We start from the raw sequence: 21228 nt of genomic DNA, 5'->3' as shown, positions 1-21228 counted from the left end.
GGAGAGGTACTTTAACTCGTCTAGTGTCATGTTCCCCTTCCCCAAAGACGACCACATTTTCACCCAATCACGTTCCCTGTGACACTGGCTAGACCCTGTTCAAGTCTTAGGAAAGCACGCAGGGCCAGCCAGTCCACAGCCAAGCTATTCCCCAATAGGTCTAGCTGTGAAAATGGAGAGTCCACATCCACCTTGGCCCGAGAACCAGAGACCAACAACTCCTCCGTCACATCAGCCTGCACCACATCTTCTCTCTCACCAAAGCCTCGTCAGCAAAACGAAACCCTTTCCCCCCAAGACAGAAAAGGGTCAGAGACACAGAATTATACAGGCGACGGTTTCTTTTTTGTTTGCTTTTGCCCCTTGCTACTTCGTGTCGCTTTTTCTTAATTATACTCGTTTTCTTTTCACCCTCATCGCCACACTCCCTTGTACACTCCCCTTGCCTCCCCAGCCTTCAGGTGCACGCGTGCTCGCTCAGTCAGATAGCCTTACGACCCTTCGTTCCGCCGCCCTGGCTTCCGCGTCTCCATCAGTTTCGATCTACTGTGTTTCGACCGTGTCGTCCCCTTCCCGGTCTCGGGCCTGAGGCTAGCCTCATATCGAAAGCCCTTCGTGTGTCTCCGTTGTCGATACCCATCCCCCTTGTCGACATATCTCAATAACGACCATATTGTTTTAGAAGCTGCCGGCATTGCCAGTCTTCTCTTTCTATCGAGCCTGGAGAGTTTGATAAGAGTCGAGACAAGGGCTTGCAACCGTCGAAGCCTTCGAACTCTGGCCGTTGACAACGTAACTTTCGCTTAAGCAGCTGCATGTTTGGAGCAAAAACTCTTTCTCCTCTTTCGCGTTCCTTGTTCCCCGCGGAGCTTACCTGTTCCAACAACACATCTCTGATACTACAAACCTTGGAGCTCCGGAGCCAGTCTTGATACTGATCCCATCAGGACTGCTGAATCGGAACTCGTCCCTAGCCTTGTGCATTTGACGGATGAACACAAACACACCCAAAGACCGACCGAATCATGACACCATCCCCCGCAACTAGCCAGGCTCTTGAGCCTCGTCACCCCAAACCTTCACAAACAGTATCCGTCAACATCTCCGAGGGGAGTCAGAACCGCTCCCGCCGCTTCCAGCTCGAGGTGAGCGAGTGTGTCGAGACTAAGACTGTTACGACCACTACTCGTCTCACGCGAAAGTTCCCTCAGGTCTTCGTGCGTGACCCTGTACCTCTGGAGAACCTAGACACAAAAGAGTATCCTCTCGCTATGAAGCCTACTCCCCCAGAACTGATCCGGTTCTCCTATAACATGCCAAGTGCTCTAGAGACTGACGATGAAGCTGAAGATGAACCGATAGATCATCAGGTTAGTTTCCACGCTATATTCCATGATTACTGCTGTCTGCAACAGCAACATGAAGAACTGATCATACTGACATATACACAGTTATCTTGCAATTCTCGTACTACCCCAAATCAAGTCAAAACTGAGTCCCCTCAAGAATCCAACCTCGTCCGGATACCCAAGCATCGATCACAATCTCCCTCAGAAGGATACCCTCGCCGTTCCCGAGCTTCTAGAGCTACCACTATAGACTCCCCCGAATCATCAGCACCCACTTCGAATCCTCGACGACCCGGTCGCTCCATCCCCCTGAACGCAGTATCGGACAAACTTCGTCGCTCCATTGCCCATGGTTCGAACCGACAGGGAGAGAGGTCGTCCAGACCTTCTGGGGGCTTCCTTGCTACTCCCGATACTTCAGAAGTCGTTGGTGCGGCTGAGAGATCAGCTCACCGACGCTCGTCACACCATGAACGACATCAATCACCCGAAGCATCTCCCTCAGCCGTCAGCCCTCATTACGAAGCCACCAGCCCCGTAGAGAGTGATTCACATACCGTCTTCAGCAGCAATGTGGCGACTCCACCAATTACTGATGCTGACGCAGAACCGTTCGCTGATGCTGATGGATCTTTACAACAACCCATCCGTCCCTTTAACCCTCGTCCCAGTATCGATGTCGTTGCCGCCCAAGATGCTAGTCTTCCTAGTCCCAGACTGTCGCCTACCTTGGCAGCCGCTCAGCTACATACTGCCGATCATGATGATGAGACACAGTCTAGCTTCCAGACCTCAAACTCGGATCCCTCCCGATGGGTTGATGAATCACAGTTAATGGAAGATGATTCTTCGACTGCCCTTGTCCGTGCTGGCCATTCCCAGGATGATTTCGCCCTTGCTCGCACTGATGGCGTCCCTCAAGGTGTTGATTCACTACAAGTCGTCGACACACAGACACTCCTCGAGGCATTCGACTCCATGAAAACCGAAATGAAGACATTCATGATGTACCAGTTCCTTCGCCGATGTCCTCGACCTACCCTCCGCGTTGTGGCCAATGCTGTGAACCCAGCCCTGAAATGCGATTTCCTCCGACAGTTACCCCTAGAACTTGGATATTCTGTTTTGTCTCATCTCGATCACCGAGATCTTTGCCGGGCTGCACAAGTCTCCAAACACTGGCGCAATATTGTTGATCGCAACGAAACAGGGTGGAAGGAATTGTTCGACCGAGATGGCTACACCCTTCCACCTGGGGAACTCCAGAAAGCCATCATTCAGGGTTGGGGCTGGCAAGATCCTGTTGGGGCAAGTGGATATGAGAAGGATTTGAGCATGCGAACCCGGTTGACTTCAACTGAGCACGAGCTTACCCGGACTCTTCGACAGGAGACAGCCTCCAAGTCTCGGGCTTCCAAGCGCAAGCGAGCGCTCAACACCTATTCGGCCGAGCGATCTAAGCGACGTGCCAGTGCTCAGGAGGCCGTGGCTCGTGAAGAGAACAAGACGCAGCCCGAGGCCCGCCAACACAAGTCGGAAGGACCACTGTCCGCTGCAAATGCTGCCGCTACAGCTGTTCCTGATCCCCAGCTTGGACTGCCCAGTCTTCGCGAGCTTCATCTCTACAAGTCGCTTTACCGCCGTCATCACATGATCCGTAAGAGTTGGACCAGCGGCGAGGTTAAACCTGGCCACGTCGCGTTTGCAGCTCATCCTCGTCACGTTATTACGTGTCTCCAGTTTGACGAAGACAAGATCATTACAGGTAGCGATGATACCCTCATCCACATCTACGATACCAAGACGGGCAAGCTCCGCAAGAAGCTTGAGGGTCATGAGGGTGGTGTCTGGGCACTACAGTATGAAGGCAACATGCTGGTGTCCGGCTCTACTGACAGATCTGTTCGCGTCTGGGATATCGAACGTGGCCTTTGCCAGCAGGTATTCTACGGACATACTAGTACTGTTCGTTGCCTGCAAATCTTGATGCCTACCGAGACCGGGAGAGATTCCAGTGGACAGGCTATCATGCAGCCCGAGAAGCCTCTCATCATCACTGGTTCCAGAGACAGTCAGCTCAGGGTCTGGCGACTTCCCGAGGTTGGGTCCCGCCGATATATCCAGACAGGTCCCCCAGCTCATGAATCCGACTGCCCTTACTTCATTCGAGTGCTTGCCGGACACACACATTCTGTTCGCGCCATTTCCGCTCATGGGGACACCCTCGTCAGTGGATCTTACGACAGCACTGTCCGGGTTTGGCGTATCAGCACTGGTGAGGCTCTCCATGTGCTCCACGGTCACTCTCAAAAGGTTTACTCTGTCGTCCTCGACCATGAACGCAATCGTTGTATCTCGGGCTCGATGGATTCGCTGGTCAAGATTTGGGATCTCGCAACTGGCGCGTGTCTATACACTCTCGAGGGGCACAGTTTGCTCGTCGGTTTGTTAGACCTTCGCGATGAGCGACTGGTGTCAGCGGCGGCCGACTCAACTCTTCGTATCTGGGATCCAGAAAATGGCAAGTGCCGTAATACTCTCATGGCGCATACTGGGGCTATTACCTGTTTCCAGCACGATGGCCGGAAAGTCATTAGCGGCAGTGAAAAGACTGTCAAGATGTGGGATGTCCGAACCGGCGAATGCGTTCAGGACTTGTTGAGCGATCTCAGTGGTGTTTGGCAAGTCAAATTTGACGAACGACGATGCGTGGCCGCTGTCCAGCGAGATTCACTGACCTACGTTGAGGTATGTTACAGCGCAGATAACAAAGAGCAACAAGTACTAACGTGATGTAGATTCTTGACTTTGGAGCTGTCCGAGATGGCAAGCCACCAGAGGAACTGGGCAAGCGTATCCTTCTCAACGAACCTGAGGTTCGAGCAATGATTGAGGAAGAAGCTTAATATATCACATTACGGATGAATGGACAACGGACCACACATATAGGCAATGTGTTTTTATTCGCAACGGATTGCTCTACACGTGGGCAACTGATGAAACAACGGCGTTGAGGTATCGTACATTTACGCATAAACAACACACATAGTTACGAAGTACCAGCATGAACCGGGTGGGAAGGCGTTTGTTGCTATTGGGATGGATGGATGCATATACCTATTGTTTTTTATTCAGAAGTTGATACATGTCATGGAGGCTCAGGGCAGACAGAGGTTTAACCTTGTGTCTGGCGATGAGCTGAAAGATATATGAACAAAAGCCGTGTTTAGGGGCTCAGCATGCAATTATAGGAGTCAATGAATTTGGTACACTTTATCGAGTCTCAGTCCGTGATGTTTGTGAACACTGGCTCACAGATTCCGTGGTGCGGCCATGTTCCGCTGATGGTGATACAGGCTACAAAGGATCTTGACCGTTTGAAGTTGAGGAATGAAGATCGAAGGATTTCTGGGTCGAGTGTGGAGATGGACTGATCGTAAGCACAGGCAAATACACATTTTACAGTTTTGATGTGAAGAAAAAGCAGAGTAGAATAAGAGGCTGCTGCTATTGTTAATTTTGGCAATATTTAAGTAAATTGCTTCGCGAAGCTTAAGAATAAGGTTGTTCCTTATACCGTTGGCGTTAATAAACTTGAAGAGCCAAGTCCCGATGATACCGAGCTGAAAGCAAGGGACCAGGCTGGCTTGCTTATGATCCTTGTTTGTGGGTTACAATAAAAGGCGCACATTTGATGTGATCAGATCTGGAGATAATGCTCCGCAACGTAAATTGACCTTTGGATGGGGACATATATAAAGGTTTAGATCGCAGATTTGATAACTCAAGACGTGCATGGCGTGTGAAATCGAGTCTCGTCTTTCAAAGTTTGATGAACGTGATCTGAGATCGATAATTGCCTCATCTGGTCAGGTCATCACAGGGCGTGATCGGGTTTTATTGTAACCCACCTACATCTGACGTGGGGAGGGTATTTAGGCAGTCAAGGTCCCTCATTCCTCGGACGTTGTGATGCTCTGTGCTGAAGAAGTGGTACAATGGCTTGGTTAAAGGATTTTGTTGGTAAGGTGGGAGAGGAGTATAAGAAGCAGGTTCAGTTACAGCAGCAACAAAGGCAGAGAGAGTCTGGGTCTTATGGACAAGGAACGAATCAAGGACACCAGCAGGGCGAGTATCAAAGAGGTTCACCTTCGGGATGGCAACAGCAGTATCAGACTGGGCAGTCTCATTATCAACAACCTCAGACTCAGCACCAGCCTCAATCACCACAGTACCAACCTCAACAGCAACAGTATCCACCTCCACCATCACCGTATCGTCCATCGAGTGCTCAACCCTCTCAGACACCTTCACAACCTCACACCGCGCCACCAACAACACAACCACCTCCGCAAACTTACCCCCAGAGTCCATACCCCCCTCAAGCACATACCCAACAGCTAGAAGCCCAATGGCGCGAAGCAGAAAGACTCGCAGCGCACTACAAAGCAGAATATGAGGTGCAAATGAAGAAAGCCACACAAGATCTCGCCAGCATGCGAATTGAGCAAGAAAAGCAGACTCGGGAGTTAGAGAAGTTGAGAGCTGAGGAGGCGAGGAATTATCAGCTTGCGGAAGAGGAGCTGGTAAGAGAACAGCAGAGGTTGTTTGATGAGATACAGAAACGGAGACAGGAGGTGGAGAGACCTCCGTTACCGCCGAGGATCAATACGGATGTGGAGGATGTTGCGCCGCCTTTGCCGAGGAGACCTGTTTCTACAACTGGGAGTGTGAGTTCTGCACAACGGCCGGTATCATATGCAGCTACGCCGGCTCAGAACTCATATCTTTCGCCGCAGAGTCAAACACAAGTGCCCTCTAGTCCTTCACAGGGCTATATACCACCTCCTCCACCTGGACCTCCTCCTGCTCAGGCTACGACTCCAATTCAACCACAGGCTGGTGAGCTTTTGTCACCTACTGTCGTGTCTCCTGAACAGGTTTCGCAGCGGACACCATATTGTCCTCCACCCCCGCCGAGCCCTCAAGCACAACCTTCATCTGGAGTTCACGAGCAGACATGCCAACGGAACTCATATCATGCGCCAGCTCCAGCCAGTCCCCGACCGCAGCAGGCAAACACTCCATCATATCCACCACCTCCACCTGTCAAAAGCCCACCTCAACAACAACCTATCGCTCCAAAATCCTTCTCTTCGCCAAAGACCCCTCGCGTCAGAACCCCTGAGCCAGCAAAGCTGCATGCCTGTGGTGCAAAAGCAGGTCTCGAATGCTCAGGCGCACTGACATCCTTCCCCCAACACTGGTTCTACCACGCTGCGGTACCAGAATTCGTCATCTGCGCTCGCTGCTATGTAGATCACATCTACGACACCAAATTCAGGGACTCGTTCAGAAAGGTCTTCTACGACGATGGCCACAAGCGCAGATGTCGTTTCAACACCAGACGTGTCAAAGATGCATTGCTTCCTGAGGCCATTGAGTCCGGGAGTCTTGACAGGCTTGTCGAGTTCCTGGGGAAGAGAATGAGTATCAAAGACTGCAGAGAACAAAACATCACCGAGGGAGAGTCGTGGTACAAAGCAGCTGACATTCCAAACGGGACAATTTGCGAAGCTTGCTTCGAAGACGGTCTCATAACTTCATCATTTGCAAAGTATTATCAGCTCTTACCCAACGAAGGCGGTGCTTATTGCGATCTAAGCGTGTGGTTTCTCAAACGCAAATTCATAGACTACGCGAAAGAGAACAAATGGGCCCAATTCTGTCAAGAGTTCAACCAGCGCGCGCAAATACCGGGCTGCCCCAGGATCGATGCTATTAACGCTAATGAGCGTGTATGGTACAAGCCCAAAAATGGACCGAGTGAACTGCAAGCGTGTGCAGCGTGTTACCATGATTACTTCTATGCCTCTGAAGATCAGGATAAATGGCAGCAGGTTACCGGAGGAAACTTCCAGACCAGGTGTATTCTTGGACAGTTGAATCACATTATTCCAATGCATCAGGCACTGGATGATGAGGATAGAAGTCTCTTTTGGAATGCAGCGTGGGAGATGGACAAGTATCCAGTTTGCAACAAGGATGGAACAAAGGGAAGTTCGTGGTATACGCCGATCAACGATCCTCCCGGCTGGGGAATATGCGCAGCGTGTTATGAAGGTATCATCAAACCCATTGGAGGGTCACGATGGTTTATGAAAGACAACGGCACCAAGCCAGACGAATTATATCTCTGCGGCTTCAACTTGGGTCATCCACGGGCGTTTCAGGCTCTCGAAGCATACGTCAACGCACGCAATTGGGGAGACAGCAAGCTCTTTCTTGACTGGACTGCACAATGGGGCAATGTTCAGCAATGCCCGAGAAAGAACTTCAGCAAGAATAGACGATGGTGGGGATGGGGAGTCTTGGCGATCTGTGAAGACTGTTACGCTTCCTTTGCAAAGGGTACAGCACTAGAACCTCGCTTTGCGCTCACTGGAGTGAGAGAGCCTGAAAAAGAGCGTATGTGTGATATCTACTCACCGCGCATGAGAGGTCTATACACCGAAGCGTGTAGAACTGGGGATTTGCAAGGTCTGTTAGCCATTGCAGAGCAGAGGCATGTTGTCTATACGCAGACAATCATGCAATGCGAGCAAATCCTCAACCAGCAGAAGATAGCAGCCGTGCAGGCGCAGATGTTAGGCACGCAGGGTACATTTTACAAGAGTATGGGATGGAGTCAAGATGCTGTTATGGGACATAACTATACTGTTGGGAACTCGTATGCTGGGTATGGACATGCAAATGAGTGGGTTATGCAGGGGTATTCGTACGATAGACAGTCAAGAGAGGCTGCAGCGGAGGTTATGAGTGGAGGGCCTCTGATGAGGATACAGATGCTTGAGGCGAGATGGAGAGAGGTTGAGTAAAGAGTATACATATATGACAATGCTCTCAAAAAATAATGACTTCAACAGTAAAGCTACAGATGTGTAAAGGTCAAATTCGAGTTCATAGCTTTTCTCTCTAGCTTACATATATCCAATTTACAGCCCATTTTGAACGCCTAAAATACCAATTCCCAAACATCCAGCGTCGAAGTTCCCATCTTCAACCCCATCCACGACGCCGCCTTTCCAAGAATCAAGTATTTCCCATCCCAACTAAACGACGCCGCCGTGACAAACCCGCTCTGAAACTTAATCGTATACAGCACTCTTCCCGAGTACATATCACTTACATCAACACCATCATCCGTTCTACAGCACAAGAAACGACAGTCCGCTGATACAGCAATGGGCCAGCCCTCGCGTGTTCTTCGCCCGCTGAGGTTATATGACTCGATGGCTGCGGTGCTGTGATTCCAGTGGAATACCGTATCGCCCCATAACGAAACGATAATTTCTCCATCGGGCGACGTTCCGAGAAATATGGGTTTCTTCCAGGTATCGGTTTCGAGCTTGGCGATTGATGCGCGGGTTTCCACGTTCGTTATGCGAATCGTGCCGTCGCGAGATTGTGTGATGAGAAGCTTGCTGTCCGGCGTGAACACAGCGTGTGTAACCTCATCCATATGACACGGAATCACAACGCTCGCCTTGTTAACATTCGGACTGCAATCCATAAGTCCAACCCGACCTTTCGTGCTTCCCACCGCAAGCCAATTCCCGTCCTGCGAGAACGCAAGTGGCTTTCCACCCGGCCATTTACAAACCGGGATTTTTCGTCCATTGATGTAGTCGCCAAGGTAAACAACCGGTTTCTTAAAGTTAATACCATCATGACTCGCCGCATTGAGACCCTTGCCGTCTTCCTCGCTAAGATATGCCCACTGACGACCATTGCGCGAGAAGATCATGTTAACGCCGTGCTGGTTTTGTAGACATGAAACTTGATTGGCGCTTGTGTCGTAAAACCGTGTAGGAGACTCGAGGGTTGAGATTGCGATTGTGGGGGCGTTGTGGCGAGATACATACGCGGTTTCGACGACTTCATGGTTGGAGAGTTCTTTCTTGGCGAGGTGGCGGAGTGAGATGCGGAGCGGTGTTTGAGAGGTTATACCGATGGCATTGTAGTCCGGGATAGGCGGCTCATTGGTCTCTGAGTGAGGGGATGAAGCGATTGTTCTACAATATTAATATACTGAGGGACATTTGTGAGAGGGGACGTACTCTGGATTAGCGATGCTGCTGTTGCTGTGATCTCGACTCTCTGTGTCATCAATTGGTGGTGGAGCAGCAGATGAGCTTTCTGAGATGAAGTCTTGAGTAGCTTCGATGAATTCTGTGATGATAGATCTTTGGCTCTCAACACGAGGGTCTTCGCTGTCTGATTCTTGGAGGAATCGTGAGCGGATAGTCGATGCCTCTTGAAGAATCTGAGAGCTGCTGTAGCCAGGAAGTTCTCTCTCACCATCATGAGGCTGAGAATTGATAGCTCTGTGATAATGTTAGTGAATATCTTATAAAAGGGAATGGAGTCAACTTGCAGTAACACGCAATCAAGCCCTAAACTCATGGCACTTCTCAAACCCTCAAGCAACTTTGCAAACGGCGACAACCTCTCGGCAGTATGTTCCAACCACGAGGGCGTTCTCTCCTCTGCCGTCCTTCCCGTATCCAACGCGTCATCCGCCTCCTCCAATAACTCCCCTGCCTCACTAACAACCCCTTTTATCGCCTCATCCAACCTTCCCGGAAGCGGCGCGCTTCCAGACTCCAGAGCCTGGGCGTTATGATGCAGCAGCCTCGCAACCATCTGCAGCTCCGCGAGCTCCCGGGACAAGCTAGCCAGGTCCAGCCTCGCCTGCGGATAATACGTGACGAAGCTTCGCAGACCGTCTACGACGTGTGTCGTAGAGGTCTGCAGTGCGGCGCAGAGGGAGGATATTGAGGACATGATTACTGATGTGATGATGTGAGGTTGCGTTACGAGTGCCGACGGTGCGGGATAATTTGGTGGAGACACTACGGAGATTCGGAATTGACGCGGGGGATTGAATTGTTATTTGCTTTTTTTAATAATCGATTATTAAGATATTAGATGTCATATTTATGAGTGACATAGAGGAATTGAATCGAATTGGGGCTTTAGGAACTGAATTGAGATGACATGATTGTCCGTGATCTGAGCTAAGAAAGATCCGGGGCTCGATTAGTTATGGGGTGATTGAGTCGATGAGGCAGGGATTGTGCAACTTTAACGGTATCAAGTTATAGGGTATCTACTCTGCTGCTGCGTTGAACGTTAAGCACAGCATCTCCGGCTGTTGCAAGTTACCCTCTCATTGAAAACTGTAAACTTTACAAAGTCCTCATGACTTGGTTCATATCGGAACTCGTCTTGACCATCTGAGTGTAACCTACGTATGCAATTGCCAAGACAAGCTCAAGTTGCGGGGTGAATCTTGGGGATCCCGATAATCGGACCAGAGCCTGACGTACGTTGACAGCTCAAGAAACATAAAAAAGCCACCACAAAAAGGACGGACTAGACTATTGAAATAAGACAGAGTCGTAATGAACCACGACACGAGACATCAAGTGGAGAAAAGGTCAGCAATTAAGTATATCCCGTCTTGAGGCCTTCGACGCAGTTTCTTGTTTATTTCACTCAGGCAGGTCTAGGGTGAGCCAAGCCCGCCGATCAGTCCCATACCATTCGGAGGAGCAGGATCTGCCACGGGAGGGCTAATGATTGCTTTTCCTTTTTCTCCGTAGGGGACTAGCTTGGGAGACTGCCACATGGCATCGTCTGCTTCAATCCGAGCATAGCATGTCTGTTCTTGGGTTTGTTGTTATCGACCCATGTGTTTCTTTGGGCAGAGACGAGGTATTATTTTGAGAATTGTGGCAGTGAGTGATTATTTGAGCTGAGTATGAGACTTGCTTTGCCACAGGCTTATGTGGCCTTGACAAAGATATCTGATGATGAGATGAATGAACAGACTCATCTGTAAGCATCTGACTACGAGTCGAGACCGTGGGGAGTGTGACAAGGCCAGCTGAAAGACAAGAGAAGAGGAGACTAACTTCAGCCACAGAAGTCGCTGGCCAAGTGTGGCTCAGCATTTGATTGGGCTTGACCTTAACTTCAGATTCATGCTCTCTTTCATCCCCGTGACCAACACAAGAGGGAATATGGCAGCACAAGATCGACAGTCCAGCATAACCCTTCACATCTCGTCTCGTACGGAACGCATCCCCGCATGCGAGTCCAGCCATCTTCTTTTCTTCTCTCCCAGGTTCTCCTGCTTCTAGTTCTTCCCTAATTGTCGGTATCGAGAGTACTACCTGACTACGTAGGTAACGTCGCCCTGTCAATATTTGATAGGGTGCCAGACAAACCACATGTGTGATGGGAATTGGCGCGCGCTGAGCCTAGCGGGCCTCGACACAGAGAGAGGAACGAAAAAAACAGGGATATGCCCTGTTGGGATTCTATGCACAGGCGCCTGACGAAGGAGGTGGGCTCTTTGACCAATCGGCAGAGACTCCAGGAGATGGAGGTGAGACGATATGGGCGTCAACTTGCGAGAGAACTGGTATGAGAGAATGGGACTGTAATCTTGGTATCGTGTTGGAGATTCAGGTTGACTCTACAGTACACGATAGGTAGGTACCGAGGAAGAGAGTTTTGGAAAAGATACAACGTCGTCATACCGTAGTGTTCAAAGTCGGACGGTTGAGTCAATATCTTGATCATATCGTTCAAATCTCCATCTGCAATGCGATGCGGGATCCAACTGTAACACGACCTCATCATCGTGCAGCTTGTCACACTCTGGGCCTATTCGCTTACAGCTACTGTGCCTGAGAATCATTATCAGCCAGTCACTCTTGATAGTTCAGTTATCCCGTCATTTAACAGCCCAACCTATCCATCCCTTCCAATCCGTGGTCTGCCGCCTTGGGACAAACTCAAACCGATGTACCGTACCTATCGATGTGAATGCACCTTCTGCATGTCCATCTGCCCACGGGGGATTTATTTGATTTGATACAATTCTGTATAATCACTTATCAACCCCTTTTCCCATCCTCTTCTTTTTTTCACCTTCTATCTCCTCTGTCCTACCTTCAAATCTGGGATCACCCTGCCCTTTACTCCCGGGTTTTCCTCACCGACAAATCCACCGCCTCCAACAAGCTTAGCTTTTCCACTTTCACCTATTTTCCCCTCCAGCTCCAGCTCCCTCCCCGACAGACCCTTTTTTCTTTCAATCAAGTGGACCGAACTCTCTGTTCCCCGGCGCCACCGCCTAGAAACTACGTCTCCATCTCTTGAGCCACAGCGAGCTAGTCCCCTGCAATTGACCCCCGGAGGCCGCTGTACCGCAAGCTCTGGGCTACCTCTTTCAGTGGTTATACCGGTACAAAGCAAGGAACCTGACCGACCTCATACTTTTTATTATTACCCATTCTCTCTTTTGTGTTCCCCCGCCCACTTTTTGATCTCTCAAACTCACCCCCACTGCGGATCAACCTCAGCCCATCCATTCCCACCGCGGGACCGGGAAAGCGTGAATCATTTATTCCATCGCGCTCCCTATTTCTTGTAAAGGGGATCCTAGTCCTTGATCGGATCGTATCCTTCAAGAACGGGCTGGGCGTGTTCGTGCTTGCCCTTGTCCTTGTATCTACCTCGTCAGCTTCGTTGCGGTCTGCGTCTGTCGCATTGGCAATCATATACGACGCATCAGCTCCTTATATTGTCCTGTCTTGTTTGTCTCATTACGAACCAGAGATAGACATTCCGACAGACAAATAGAGAGAGCTGGCCTCCTCCCTTCGACATATATCCCACGCATCTACAGCTCTTGCTCTCATCTCGTCGCAGCTTTGCGACTTAGAGCAGGACTACAAAACCTACACCGCTGCCCAACATGGCGCTCGAACAGACAATCACCATTGTTAACAACTCCGGCAAGATTATCAAGACCGTTCGTTACCCCTTTGCGCTTGCGCTTTCCAACCTCGGCTAACAATTCCCAGGGCAAGCAACTCTTTTCCATCTTCAAGGAAGCTCAAGGCACCTACAAAGATAAGAAGGCCGAGATCAAAGCCCAGCAGGGCGTGCAGCGCTCCCAATCATTCGACGTCAATGCTCAACCCCAAGCCCTTCCCCAACAACAAATGTATATCGATGATGACCGTTCCCGATATTATCCTCCTCGCGCCGGTGACCAGCGCAGCGAAGCTGGCTCACAACGCAGTCGCCGGTCGCGAAGCGTCCACTCGCGACACCCCCGAGAGGACTTTGCCAGTCGCCGTGCGCTGACTCTTGACAACCTCGAGAGACACACCGAAATTTCCGCTACCGCTCCCAGCAAAGCTCCCACCCGAACTGTATACAAGGAGATCCCCATGGAGCTTGCCATGCCCCAGCGCACCATGGCTCCCTCTGCCTACGGCGCTGGCCCTATGGTGCCCCGAAATCGATCGACCGGAGAACTAGTACAGATGAGGCCGCGCAAGGAAATCGACATGGACCTCGCCTATGGAAGCGTTCCCCCCGATCTGAAGGACCGCACCGATCTGGACCCGCAGTACGTCGATGAGAAGCAGGCCATGGGTCTTGTTCACCGCGTCGAGGGTCTTTTAACCGAAGCCAAATGTATCCACCATTCGGCTACAACCACAATGGCCGAGCTCCAGAAGAACCCAGACCACGCGGCGGCCGTTGCGCTCTCGCTTGCTGAGTTGTCAAAGATGGTTAAGAAGACATCGCCCGCTTTTCTGGGTCTTCTCAAGAGTGGATCGCCAGCTGTCTTTTCTCTCTTATCGTCCCCGCAATTCTTGATTGGCACGAGTATCGCCGCTGGTGTCACGGTCATCTGCTTTGGAGGATGGAAGATCTTCCAGAGAATGAAGGAGGAGAAGGCGGCGCGGGAGGCCTTGGCGTACGAGGGTGTTCCTATGGACCGACCTGCACCTATGCGAACCCAGAGCGAGTACGGTGTCGAGTATGGCCCAGGTGTTGATGAGGCTCTCATCCTGGATGACGACTTGAGTTCAATTGAGACTTGGAGAAGAGGCATTGTGCCATATGGAGAGGATGAGAGTGTCGTCGACATGGAGCTTATCACACCCTTGGCCGACAGGGAGACAAGAAGTCGTTATGGAGGAGATGATTTCGACACCAAGTCCCGCCGAAGCACAAGAACAAGCAAAACACACGAGAGTTCACGAAGTCACAAGACTCACCGAACAGACGACAGCCGCCGTAGTCATCGCAGCCACAGGAGTCGTCGGGATGATGACGACAGGAGTACACGACGTGAGGATTACGCAGAGAGCATCGCCGACAGTGAACGCAGCCACCGCTCATCAAGGAGTAAGCGTTCCGAAAGGATCGAGACGAGGTCAATCGACAGCCGAAGTAGCCGACGAGACGACGAATCACAAGTCACTGTACGACCCAAGGTCAACCGCAACAACAGCAACATGCTCAAGGCCCTCTTCAAGAACAAGGAGAAGAAGGAGCGCTCACTCGTCATGGCATAACGATCTCGCGGGATTTAATACCCCCTCTTTTACACATTTCTATTTCCTCTTTTTGCATATTACCCTGGCGCATTTTAAAGACCGGTGGATGCCAACATCTACGGTAGACGAGACAAAGATTTACATTACATTACGGATTTTCCCCTTTTCAAGTACAGATCATGGTTGGGCGAAGAAGAATGCCCTTCCCACCAGCGATTTATTCCCTTTCGTTTTTTCTTTCTTCTTTTTTTTTTCTTTTCTTTTTATGAATACTATGAAAGATGCTCTTGCACACGCTCGAGTGAGGTGGAATTATTGCATGACGCACGGAAGACAGATGACGGAGCTGTTTGCATTGGGAAGAGTTGTTTGTTTTTAGGTAGCCCTGCGGGGTATGTATATCAATACATGGGAAGCCTATGCTTCTCTCTTGGATTGTTAAGTTGTGTGTGTGTCTTTGCTATAAGACTGTGAAGCTTGTCGTGACCTTTTGATGGTGGTTTGGTGTGAGGCTAGGGGAGGCAAGAAAACTTAAGACCTATAACCTAAGTGATAAAAGATTTAGGTAATTTTAGTATAGCTTAGTAGGTCTTTAGACTAGTTAATTTTGTCACTGTTATTAAATGTTAGAAGTTTTCTTGCTCCCTAAGGCGGGGGTTTGCAAGTCAACGGTGAAGTGTCACCGTGCCGATTGGTGACGGATGCCTGGGCTTCGCTAGCATGCTTGCGTTACGGGATTGTACCTTTGTCGTGATTGATATGAGAATTGCATATGGGTGATTGTCGTGTTCCTTTATGATGTTTACTATGATTTGGTCCAACCAGAGGCTGCAGTGGTGTTGAGCGAAGAACTGCAGCTTGCCTCAATGTTACCAGTTGCTTTCCAAAAACCTACAGAGACTTCGCAGCCGACAGCAAGTTTGGACCAAATTATATTGCCTGACGGAATTGGCATTTTTGAAATCGGGAGGATTGCGATGCAGCGGTTTTATGTTTGCCATTCCTCTGCTTGATGAGGTGTTTTCTCATCAGACGCAGCTTGTTCATGCTTGCGAATCGATTGATCCCAAGCACCGCATTATAAACAACACATACTTGACCAAACATGTAGTTTTGACAGTTGGATTGATGAATGGTGTCCTCTACTCGTGGAGATTGTGATGATGATGTGTCTTGCGGAGTTGTCGCTAACTTTGTCTTTGCTTCGTCCAAGGTTGCTTAATGAGACATTCATCCAGGGATTGTCACCTTTTCTATAATTTCGTTTGAGCAAAACGGCATTTACATTGAGATTGGTGCCTCGGAAATGACGCGTTGTTAAAACATGCTCTCTTATGAATAGAATGGATGAGTTTGCAAGTGTCCCGGCATAAGTATAAATACCCCCTTCTTCCCCAACATGCTCTCTTCTTCATCACCAACGACAACTTTATCATATATACTAAACCATGTATTTCATCAATGAGACAATGCAAGATCGACATATAAATCCCTGATCAGTATCTTCTGGGGGGTCTTTTAGAGACAGACCTATACCCGCTTGCATGATCGAGGAGGACAATGCATACGTGAACGAACAGAACGATCAGCTCCGTGAGGAGAACTAACCCCTCATCATCGAAAACGAGGAACTTCGCGAGAAGCTCGCTCTCGAGGAAAGGCGCCACTAGCTTACCCATACCAGTTTATATCCTCCTCAAGTCGTCGTTCATGGCTAACAACATCCACCTCTTTGATGGTGGCAGGGTTGGCACGGGAAATGACAGAGTTTCATCGACCTGGGAGCCCAAAGAAGACGAGTATGTCTCGGGCTGTATAGAACTGACCTTTTACAACAAGGCGTAGCTTCAGCATCAGTACGTTGTCCTATTCCTTGCCTTCATGAGTATACTTACATTGGAGTCTTCAGGGTTCTTGAACGCAGCACAGCCAGGAACATCGGGAAACCGGACTATTAGCCATACAACATAGTCAGCAGCTCCTTTCAAAACTCATGCAGTATATATAAAACTCCACGTATGGCTGACCACACCGATGCATGGCACCACAAAGTCCCCGTTTGTAGAACAGGTGTCGTGACTCGGCACCTGATTCTCAACATGGGGGTTTTAAAGGAGGTGCTGAGCACCATCCCTCTATCACACCAGTGCAGGCCGTTCTTGCTAGTAACACGAGTGAGTAGTCGGCCACGGTACAGAGGAGATAACAATCCGAAGCTTTTACAGCGACCCGACCTTTTCCGGAAAGGGCACGTTCGAATGCCCTCAGTACGAGGCAAACACCCTGCCGAACCACATGAAGCTGAACAGAGGCGTGGTGGATCCCTACGTTGTGCATACCACAAAACGAAGAACTTCGCGAGAAGCTTGATCTCGCGGAAAGGCGTCGCGAGCATGCAGAAGCTGAGCTGGCAAGAATCACTGCCTTTTGGAGGGCGATCCAGATCCGGTACCACGCTCAGCAACAAGACAGCTCTCGTCATCCTCGCTGGTGATAGATGCAGTGAGATTGATACCGCGGCTTTCATGCTATTGCATGTGATACAACTGCTAAAGCTTGCACATATGTTTTACCATGTATCTCTAGACCTCGAGAATCATGAATACGACGACGAGGACGGCCTTGCGCAATCGCAGTCCAACAAGGACTTCAAAAGGGCGATTCTTCTGTGCTGCAGACTCCTTGAGAGACGGGATGGAACGACGGGCCTAACCGCAAGGGCTGCATCAGAGACAGAGAAACCTCAAGTCTCCTGGTTGTTTCGGCCTCGCTCTTCGGTAGACCTAGACGGAACCAACTGGTGTTGGTCACTTGCAAATGGGAGACACCTCACACAGTGGAGATCGTTGGTTCTACCATCTAGAAGGGGGATTTAGTCCTCGCATCTTCGATCACATATGATGCCTTGGGTCCTTATAGCGATGCCGAATACTACACGGAGACCCTTCTACGGAGAATACATGCCCTCTCACAAGCCAGGCATGGCCTTTACTCCCAATGTCGTAGGCAAAGGTGGCAAGACCGACGATTGCTGCAAGATGTGCAGCATCAAAAGAGCCATTCCGAAGAAAGACGTCAACGACACAACGACCACACAAATTTGACTGGGACCGAGACTTCTTCGACGCCGGCTCGGTTAACAAAGGATGTGATATGATACTGAGCCCCTTGAACTGCAGACGAAGTCCGCGAAATCGTCATATTCGAGACGATCAAGACTTAGATGGCGCAGGAAAGAACAGTCCATTGCGATGACAAGTTCGGGTGCCCTCAACCTCTTCACAGCAAGATACTATCCTCCTTGACTTCCCAACTTGAAGTGGTCAACTACCTAGCATGACTTCAGTGCTAACAACCGAACTTCAGCTATCCCAAACGCAAGCTGTACCATGCTTTTCTGCAAAGGAAAGAGGCCGGAGCGCACCAATGCGCATTATATTGCCTGCATGTCCGGACATGTACCGGTCTGCAGAAAGTCAGAGAATGCTAGTTCACAGGCCCACTCATCAGTATGGGAGAAGGATCACATACAGGGCGAGTACTTCCGATGCTACATAGCAAGACTACGTTGCTAGCTAGGCTCTGGAAAGCGCACAAGGAGATGAGGATGACCTTGCTTACCTCGTATCTGCTAGCCTGTACAAAGAGGCGACCGCCGATGACGGTACAAAGGTCCTTATCTCTCTCGACTTGGAAGAGAAAAAGAAGGTGAAGAACCGGATCACAAAGCCCAAGTCCAAGGCCAACCTCTGAATCGCCCGCTCAAAAACAAGAGCAGGTTGCTAGAGTCCTTTACGACCCAACCACATTGGAACCGTAACCCCTGATGTGGCTTGCACCTCAGGATAGCCTTGATAAGGTGCAAGAATAGTTTGACAATAACATCAACGCTGTGGTGCAGAAGTATAACCTCACCAATTGAAGTTGGGCATTTGATCTTGCGTCCTTCTATCGACCAACGTGACGGTGACCGGCCGGATGAGTAGAGAGAAGGGATGCAGATATCGGGTTTACCACCACTTTTACTCTCCAACTATCCAATGGGATTATCTGGTGATAAAACTTCATGCCCACTCTATCTACAATACGACGAAGATCAAGTCAATATATAATTAACTTTCAAGAGACTCCAACTCAGGCCTTCTAACATATCGCGCTAGCCTATAGCGACTCATTTAGCGCGAGATTTACCGTGTGAAATAGCATTTATACCTAAAGGGCCTTATATAGTATCCCAAGGATGACAACCATGTTTTCTATCACATACCTGCTCTGGAGGTTAGGCTAGAAACCTCTTGGCACATTCATGAGCTCCTCAAACGCACAGCCTGATCCTTCGTTGACAGAACCTCACTCCATGCATGGCCCTCTCTGGCAGCTGTCAAGTATATAGACACCCTAAAGAGGCTCTTCATGCATATGATGTCTTTGAAGGCATGGGCATACCGTCTGCTGCTCTTTTGTATCAATAGGCACGCACAACAACTACAAGGTCAAGTTCACTCCATGCTCCTCATGTCATCATGGGCATGCAGATCCAGGCCATCGGTTAGGTTTAGGGTCAGGCTCCGGCTCCGGCAAGACTACTCTGGCCTTGGCGGTTGTCAAAGCAGTTGCATCGGACACCACAGACCTCGCTGAACCCATTGGGAGATATTCTTTTAGCAGCGACGCAGCTACCCATCAAGGCGATGCATAGGACATTGCTCCAGCCCCTTCTGGCTCAAACGAAGCATACATGGCTCATCGACAAGTACTATGAATCCCAGCACGTATTCCGCAGGTACTGCGAGGGTACCATGGTCCTCCGAATCAATCGGCTTATCAAGGGTCCTAACGTCAAGAACCTTATGCAACACCCCTTTCGCAAGGGCAAGCACCGGCACCATAATGTCAAGAAGAAGCCTCTTCTGCAACCCAGACCCGACTGGGATGAACCATTGGTATGAGATTGCTGATACCTCATATCAGACCACCGATGAGCTCGACATCATCAATTCCACTGCCGCCAACGTTGTCGCTGACATATCCGCTACTGGTGCCAAACATCAGAAAATACGACAACACATCAATCCGAATCCTACAATATAGTTAGTATCGACAGTCGGCCATGGAAACTAGAGAATCATGCGCACGGTTCACAAGGTACGCATGTGCAGAGAAACTGCTGGCAGGAGACAAACCTGAACGCGGTCCATCCTTTGTTTTGGACCGCTACTCACCTGAGCCTTGTGGATTGCTGATTCCAAGAGACCCAAGGTACGACCGAGGCCGAGGCAGCTGATGAGGAGTTCAACTCAAATAAACTTGGCTACACTACTGATGAAGGGTTTGAGAAAGGCTCCCCAAACACAACCCCATATTTACCATCTATATCTGGCTTTAGGAACTGGGAGAACTTACAGGAGATCTTCGCGACATTCTTTGATCTTGTCCTTTGAACGAGAGCATCTCATGTTCACTCACTCAAGGACCAAAGCCATGCTTACAGTTACCATCTTGTTCAAAGGGTGTACCCGGGAATGGAGGACGAGATTATCACCGTCGGTATTTCTGAGAAAGATTGGGTCAGACACATCTCAAATGCCCGCACTGAACTCTCAACAGCAATTTCGATGAGCCCCTGTTGCCTTTCCAACATATCTTCGATAAACTTTCATGCATTAGGTGTACATGAACCTAAGCGACAGAAACATCTTGACGCTTTACACAAGAGAGAGTTCATAACCGTCAAGTACCTATTATAAAACAATTTACGCACTGCCCTCGTGGTAAACCCGACAAAGCAATCGATACAACTTGATACACTTCCGCAAAAGCTTTCCTCGCCATCTCTACCACGCCTGACTCCTGGCGATATCGTTCAATTTCCTCCTCTCAATTCATCTTCTTCCATCCCCTCGTCTGAACCGCCGTTCAACTCTTCTCGTCTCATCCTCAAGCCGTCAGAATCCTTCTTCACAACAATTACATATGAACCACTTATCAATCAGGCTAGCATACCTGAGTCGACCAAATAGTTACACGACCTCAGTGTCGAAAATCACGATTTTCATGTATCCCGTTTGTCGAAGTGCGTTTATAATCATGGCCTCCAGCATGACGTTCGACGATCCCAGCCTCAAGAGTCTCAATGTCGGGCCACCGAGTACATTAACCTTCTAAGGACAGTCCTTCACACAACCACAGCACGATTACAATACACCATCTTTGTGCTGATAATATAACTTGCGATGAATCAAACGTATTGATGACGAGAGAGGGTGCTAAGGCCTGAATGTTGTGCCACAGCGGCGATCGTTGGTGCTGAAATCTGGGGTACAGAAGGGCCAATGACCGGGCGAGGATGGGAATAGATCAGAGAGAGAAAGTTACAAGTATGAGGTGAGCAAGGCCTCATTGCGCAACTGATGTAAGACAGGAATGTATTACATTGGGGGTTA

At 49.7% G+C, this 21228-nt stretch overlaps 7 protein-coding genes across 7 annotated transcripts; 5 read left to right on the top strand and 2 right to left on the bottom strand.

The window, feature by feature from the left end:
* Positions 1-1025: 1025 nt before the first annotated feature.
* Positions 1026-4255, top strand: BKA55DRAFT_538435 (WD40-repeat-containing domain protein; the record flags this gene model as incomplete). Its single annotated transcript, XM_046190035.1, has 3 exons — positions 1026-1370; positions 1452-4097; positions 4148-4255. The coding sequence occupies 3 exons, from the start codon at positions 1026-1028 to the stop codon at positions 4253-4255; spliced, it is 3099 nt and encodes a 1032-aa protein (XP_046049816.1).
* A 1001-nt stretch (positions 4256-5256) lies between these two features.
* Positions 5257-8296, top strand: BKA55DRAFT_342479 (uncharacterized protein). Its single transcript, XM_046185760.1, has one exon. It carries the CDS (start codon positions 5348-5350, stop codon positions 8225-8227), a length of 2880 nt encoding a protein of 959 aa, XP_046049815.1. The 5' UTR covers positions 5257-5347; the 3' UTR covers positions 8228-8296.
* On the bottom strand, positions 8296-10626 carry BKA55DRAFT_342513 (uncharacterized protein). Its single transcript, XM_046185761.1, has 3 exons — positions 9787-10626; positions 9470-9736; positions 8296-9424 (listed from the first exon to the last, which is right to left on the bottom strand). Exons 1-3 carry the CDS (start codon positions 10194-10196, stop codon positions 8365-8367), a joined length of 1737 nt encoding a protein of 578 aa, XP_046049814.1. The 5' UTR covers positions 10197-10626; the 3' UTR covers positions 8296-8364.
* Positions 10627-13182: 2556 nt separating this feature from the next.
* BKA55DRAFT_538432 (uncharacterized protein) lies at positions 13183-14803 on the top strand (the record flags this gene model as incomplete). Its single annotated transcript, XM_046190034.1, has 2 exons — positions 13183-13239; positions 13292-14803. The coding sequence occupies 2 exons, from the start codon at positions 13183-13185 to the stop codon at positions 14801-14803; spliced, it is 1569 nt and encodes a 522-aa protein (XP_046049813.1).
* A 1409-nt stretch (positions 14804-16212) lies between these two features.
* BKA55DRAFT_565929 (uncharacterized protein) lies at positions 16213-16968 on the bottom strand. Its single transcript, XM_046192560.1, has 2 exons — positions 16695-16968; positions 16213-16641 (listed from the first exon to the last, which is right to left on the bottom strand). Exons 1-2 carry the CDS (start codon positions 16745-16747, stop codon positions 16500-16502), a joined length of 195 nt encoding a protein of 64 aa, XP_046049812.1. The 5' UTR covers positions 16748-16968; the 3' UTR covers positions 16213-16499.
* Positions 16885-17889, top strand: BKA55DRAFT_538431 (uncharacterized protein; the record flags this gene model as incomplete). Its single annotated transcript, XM_046190033.1, has 2 exons — positions 16885-17587; positions 17705-17889. The coding sequence occupies 2 exons, from the start codon at positions 16885-16887 to the stop codon at positions 17887-17889; spliced, it is 888 nt and encodes a 295-aa protein (XP_046049811.1).
* Positions 17890-19308: 1419 nt separating this feature from the next.
* On the top strand, positions 19309-20226 carry BKA55DRAFT_689060 (uncharacterized protein; the record flags this gene model as incomplete). The annotated part of the gene is made up of 4 exons (XM_046199306.1): positions 19309-19333; positions 19439-19728; positions 19757-19823; positions 20045-20226. 4 exons carry the CDS (start codon positions 19309-19311, stop codon positions 20224-20226), a joined length of 564 nt encoding a protein of 187 aa, XP_046049810.1.
* Positions 20227-21228: the final 1002 nt, after the last annotated feature.

This window comes from Fusarium redolens (assembly GCF_020744475.1).
Source record: "Fusarium redolens strain MPI-CAGE-AT-0023 chromosome Unknown BKA55scaffold_7, whole genome shotgun sequence".
NCBI lineage: Eukaryota > Fungi > Ascomycota > Sordariomycetes > Hypocreales > Nectriaceae > Fusarium > Fusarium redolens.
The sequence above is the reverse complement of the archived record's forward strand: the minus strand, read 5'-3'. Positions and strand labels throughout refer to the sequence as shown.